The 6,000-nt window shown below is 54.0% G+C and overlaps 1 protein-coding gene across 2 annotated transcripts in view; it reads left to right on the top strand.

Annotated features, from left to right (window-relative positions):
• Positions 1-1,650: 1,650 nt before the first annotated feature.
• Positions 1,651-6,000, top strand: part of FAM120A (family with sequence similarity 120 member A) — a gene marked incomplete at its 3' end in the record, with an annotated part of 52,952 nt that continues 48,602 nt past the window's right edge. The window contains exon 1 of one of the 2 annotated variants that reach the window (XM_082004852.1): positions 1,651-2,237. In XM_082004852.1, coding sequence (XP_081860978.1) covers positions 1,764-2,237 — 474 coding nt within the window. In that variant the 5' untranslated portion in view covers positions 1,651-1,763. The remainder of the gene's footprint in view (positions 2,238-6,000) is intronic. The other variant, XM_082004851.1, reaches the window with a different exon arrangement.

Raw genomic sequence — 6,000 nt, 5'->3', positions numbered from 1 at the left:
TGTCCTAACATGTGCCTACTCTTAAAGGAAAATCTAGGAAGTCTGAGGGAAAAGTAGTTTGAAAAGAGATGCAACTATTTACTTAGGAAACCACACTCTCAGATTATTACAAGAACAGATTTCTAGGAAGAAACGTGTATTTCTCATTGACTATTTCCATAGCTTTTTCAGTACTCTGTATTTCACCATCCTTATGCTGTACCAGACGGTCTTGGATACAAATACTGACCGAGCAGCCTCACATCAGCGCTGCGCTGCCTGCAAGCGAACCAGCCCACTCCCTAAAAAACAGCTATTCCCCAGTGGGAATATTTACTGTAGGTGCCAATCCAGCCTGACTGAAATCTCATTAACAATGAGTTTTTTCCCGATTAATAAAATATTAATGTGAATATACAGTGTGAGCAGCTTGACATCTTCTTGACACCTGCATAGCACAGACCTATTCAGACGCTATGTTATTACTTCCATGACAAACTGCAGGCAACTTCTGAAGTTTGGGCACAGTCCTAATCTTGGCCTTTGAAAAAATAATTTCACCTGGCTGAAACTGTGCAGAGAAGAACGGGTTTTCTTCCCCAATGGTTTATGTTTTATGCTCATTCTGCAGCCAGGGCAAGCGTTCAGCTAACCTGCAGCTGGCCAGCCTCAAGGTGCAAGCAGCCGCTCTAAACCTATTCGAGGTGGCAAGGGCAGAAATCAGCTGTCCGCTCTGCCGACGGCAGCCACTGCCCGGCTGCAGGCGAGGGCTGGACGGCCGGTAATTATCGCTGGTGAATAACGGCCCCGACTGCCACGTCTGTCGAGAGGGGAAGGAGCTGCAGCTCAGCAGCTCAGCACAGCCGCCCGCACAGCCCGAGGCCGAGTGCTCCGCGGCACCGCCACGGCTGGAAGCCCCCCCGAGCCGTGGGGCAACAGGTGCCCTGGGGCGCCTCTTCCCCGGCTCGGGCTCGCCATGGCGGCAGCCGCGCTGCCCCGCCCCGGCCGCCGCCCGGGAGCTCGTGGCCCGGGCCGGGCCGCCACCGCGGCGCCGCGGAGCGTCACGGCCCGGCCGGCCCCGGCGCGCTCCCGCCGCCCCCCGCGCTGCTGCTCGCCTCCCGCCGCCACTCCCCCGCCTTCCCCCGAGCCCCCTCCCCTTCCCCGCCACCCGCTTCCGCCCGCGCTCCCGCGCATGCTTGGGTTATGCAACCGCCGCGGCGGGCGGGCTGCGCGGGCCCCGCCGCCCCAGTGCCGCAGGGCAGGGCAGGGCAGCGCTGGGGGCCGTGAGGGCAGCGGGCGGGCGGCGGGCCGGCCGCGGTGCCGCGCCTGGGGCGCGCTCACCACCCCGCCGCCTCGCCCGGCGCTCGTGTGCGCGCCCCGCGCTGCCTGTGAGTGGCAGCGGCGGCCGCCGCCAAGTCCCGCCTGTTCCGCTCTCCCTGCCGCAGGCGGCGGCGGCGGCGGGTTGGCTTCCTGCGCGCTGTGCCGCTCCCCCTCCCCCCGGCAGTCGGAGCCGCAGCGGCAGCAGCCCGGATCCCCGAGCCATGGCTCTGTGAGAGCAGCACATGGCGGCCGCAGCAGCCATGAGCCCCCCACTAATCCATACAACTCCCCCCTGAACGGCCACCGACGGCAGCCAGCGCTCCCACCCGGCTCCACCGCTCCCACCGCCCACCCGCAACTACAGCCGCCGCCGCCCGGCCCGAGCCCAGACCCCGCCGCCGCTGCCGCCGCCGTCGCCGCCGGGCCCCCGCTCGCCCGCCCGCCGCCGCCGCCCGGTCCTCACCATGGGAGTGCAGGGTTTCCAGGACTACATCGAGAAGCACTGCCCCAGCGCCGTGGTGCCCGTCGAGCTGCAGAAGCTGGCGCGGGGCAGCCTCGTGGGTGGGGGCCGCCAGCGGCCCCCCCAGACCCCGCTGCGCCTCCTCATCGACGCCGACAACTGCCTGCACCGGCTCTACGGCGGCTTCTACACGGACTGGGTGAGCGGTGGGCAGTGGAACCACATGCTGGGCTACCTGGCGGCCCTGGCCAAGGCCTGCTTCAACGGCAACATCGAGCTCTTCGTCTTCTTCAACGGCGCCCTGGAGAAGGCCCGGCTCCACGAGTGGGTGAAGCGCCAGGGCAACGAGCGCCAGACGGCGCAGCAGATCGTCAGCCACGTCCAGAACAAGGGCACCCCGCCGCCCAAGGTCTGGTTCCTGCCGCCCGTCTGCATGGCGCACTGCATCCGCCTGGCCCTCATCCGCTTCCACATCAAGGTGAGGAGGAGACGGGCCTCCCGCCCGGCCCGCGGCGCCCCGGCCCCCCCGGCGCCCCCTCCCCCCTGCTCTCTTGCGCCCCCGCCGCTCCCCTCGAACGGCGCCGCCGCTCTAAGATGGCAGTGGGGGCTGCCCTGGGCCTTGCCAGTGCCCAGCCCGGCAGGGGAGGGGGGAGGAGGAGGAAGAAGAGAAGGGGGACACCCTGCTGCTCCCTTCAGCGCCTCAAAATGTCGTCGAGGCCCGTGGGGGCGGCCCAAGTTTCGTCGGCCTCAACCCCCGGGGGATTTTCCTATTTATATGGCGCTGCCGGTCGCCCCACCGCCCCGCGCAGGCCTCCGGCTCGCGCGGGGCGGTGAGGCGACCGGCAGCGCTCAGGGCCTCCCGGATTCCCCTGTCTGTGAAGCCAGGCCCAGCAGCAGGGAGGGTTTTGCCTCCATGTTCTTTCGGGGCCGCCGCTCCGTTGACTCAAAATGTCCCTTCTTGCCCAGGCCCCCTCCCCCCCCGACTCTGCCCGGGAGGGTGATGAGGCTGGGACTTTGGTACCGCAGGTGAGAGCGGCTGGCTGAAAGCATCGTAATCTAATTAATTATTAAGACGAGAAAAATTAGTTTAGTTAGCGCGCACGATGCATCTGCAACAAGTTCCCTGCTGAGGCGAGGTGTTTAAACTTGCGCTGGAGGTGAAATCGCTTGCTCCAAAATACAGAGATTCGAGTTTCATGTTTACGAAGGTGAGGGTTTTGCTCGGCATTGCCCAAATGTATTAATGGGCTTTTGATCAAGTGTAGAATAAGTCATTCCTTACTCCGTAACAGCAAATGTTTCCAGTTTGTGGGGTCAGGAGCACTGATCCGACAGTTCTTCATTTAAACTTCTTACTTTATCGGGGAGCCTCTGTTTTCTAATCCCATAAACAACGCTTCAGGCAGGAGCTGGGGTCCGTGGTGATCTGTGCTGACTCCAAGCCCACGATTTCAAAGGTTGCAGGATATCACCGTGCCGCATCGCTCTGTACAGCATTCGTGATTTATGGTGGTTTCTGTTAAACCGAGCGGTGGTGTGTACTGAAACACAAGACAGTAGAAAAACAAGCCCGAGGATGAAGCTGCAATTTTGAGAGTTGCTTGCTTGCTTTCCTGCTAGGGAGGGAAGAGCAGCAGCAGCGAAGCGCATACTCGTAGGCTTTATTATCGTAAATTACTTTTGTGTATAGAAAAATAATTATGCAACCTTTAGAGTTGCATGCTTGATCACTAGCAGCAACTTGACATTATCTGGCTTTTGTACTGCCCTTTTGGCAGATTAGAAAAATTCTGGCTGGGGTAAAGATGACTCTCTAGAAGGAGCTTACCCAGAAGGTGACTTTGGGTGAAGTTTCTCCCAGTTTCATCAACAGGGTGAGCGTTGCTCTTTAGCACCTGGCTTGCTCAGCCAGCCCCATCCTTGGAGGAGCATGTTCCCTTCATCTTCCCTGCTCTCCCGGCTGGTGTGAAGCCACCCTGGGCAGGTGGCAGGCATCCAGCCCGGTCAGCGGTGGAAGTCCCATGCTGTGGTGGCCCCGGCTGCGCTCGACCCCGGCACAGCAATCCTTGCCATGGCGGGGATTGGCCTGCTGGAGCTGAGCGCGGCTGGGGCCACCGCAACAGATGAAGCGTGTGTGGAACGAACTGGAAGTGGAGGATAAGCTCGTTCTTGCGGGGCGCGTCAGGCTCCACCAAACGTGATGTCTTGGGTTTGGCGCTTGGTTAAAGTGAAGAGGTTATGGCCGTGTCTGCTGTTGTAATGTGTTTTCCTGTTCAGCGTAGAAGCAAAATCATGTGTGTCTTGGATATGAATGATGGTGGGAATTTGAATGATAGCAAAAACATCCTGTCACTTGAACTTCCCCGCCCCCCGTAGCTAGGAAATAACTTTTATTCTTTTAAAAAAAAAGTTTTAGGGACCATGCAGTGAAGGTATTTACCTTGATCTGGTTGTGGGTGCATTATAAATCTTCCCTAATTTGTTATTGAGACTTAGAGATCATTAGGAAAAGCAAGTAATGGGGTAAAATAAGACTTTTTTTTTCTCTCTTATAATGTGTTAAACTGGATACTTTGTTTAATACAGTATTGAAATGCATAGTACACAAGAGGAAGCCAGCTTATTTGATATTGATAGGGATTTCGTATTTGTAATAGTCTTGTGGCACGTTGAACTAGCTGTTAGTCTTTTAAATGCATTCTGTTTCAGACCTGGTTCGTTTCTGTTGAAGCACGTTGCACCCGAATAAAGTTGCCACATTTGACAACAGTGTCACCTGTAGCACTTTGTTTACTTTCAAGCTTAGCTGCAGCATTAGCTCCATTATGGTTTCTCAGTAATAGGCCTTATTCTTAATCTCAGGAACAGTTTAGGAGTGAGAGGACATGTCATACTGATGCCTTTTTCCATGATTTAAAAAAAACAAAACCGAACACAAGCCCCCCCAGTTTTGTTGGGGCAGATTTGAGGGGTGGCTATTTGTCTGCTTTAGGTTAGCACTGGGAGTTGGCAAGTGCTAGTTACCAAATACTGGTGTGTTTGTGGGGAGAGTTTGTTGCTGCGAGGGACATTCAGCTCACTGAGCTACCACTGTGCATGTCCCAACTGCACTGGTTCGCTGAACCGGTCAGCTGTCTTGGGGATGGAAGGAGGTCAGCAGTTCCCATTTGATGCCTCATTTGTACAGCTGTTGAGAAACCGAGGATAGCTCTGTTTTTAATGGATTCATTTTCAGCTGGGGAAGTATATTTCATGCTTGTAGTGGTAACATGCATAATACCCAACAACGATACTGCTGAACTTAAATCATGTTCTTTTTCTGCTTTTCTTCTTCTCTTACACAATTTATTATCTTTCTAAATCTGCTTTATTACATACATTTCTTTTGCTAAACCTTACTGCAGTGTTGTTCATGTTCTCCCGCATGCTCACTTTCTAGCAACCGTCCTGGTGGGCAAAGAACAAATGCATCTTGAAGGTGTGATTTTTATTTATGGGTGATCTTTTAAGAAATTACATATGCATAAGACAGTTGCCAAATTCTAGTGTTTTCTCACTTTGTTTTGAGAAGTGGGGTTTGAGAATACCGATTAACTTTAAATATGAAACTGATTTTCATATTTTCAGGAAACATTTGAGTCTTGAGTAGAAGGCTTCTGTGCAGAGTTAGGAACTGGCTATGAATTTAATCTAGTTTGGTAATTAGAGGGGCGAACAAGAGTAATGTCTTCCATCCAGAACAATTATAAATCACTTGCAGATGGTTTCAGCAGGATGTAAAAATAACAGGTTCCTCCAAGTTATAAAAAATATCCTACGGGTTCTTAGCTTAATTGTGACCTAGTATTTTTCTCTTTGGGGGAGGGGGAAATAATTCTTAAAAGAAGCTTTTATGCAAAGCACGTTTGCTAAAATTTAAATATTTAAGCAGTGGAGATCTTAACATCTTTAATACTTTGGTGAGATTTTTGTTTTGTTCTCAGTATCTAAACGTGCATGTGCCTGTTTACACGGACAAGATTCTCTCTTTTCTGATCCAGCACTGTTAATATTTACACAAGATTTAGACTTGAAAATTATTCCAAACTCCTGGCTGTTATTTCACCCGTGTCCCCCCCCTCCCTGGGTTGATTTTGAAGCATGCACGTTGCCTGGGTATAGTTGCCTTTTCAGAGTCTTTCCTCCTGTGAGAGCTGAAAGCTATTTCTGTGACTCTCATCTTGTTAAGAGTTTTATGTTGC

Source organism: Phaethon aethereus, assembly GCF_964289735.1.
Source record: "Phaethon aethereus genome assembly, chromosome: 11".
Classification (NCBI taxonomy): Eukaryota; Metazoa; Chordata; class Aves; order Phaethontiformes; family Phaethontidae; genus Phaethon; species Phaethon aethereus.
This window is presented reverse-complemented; position numbering and strand designations above follow the sequence as displayed.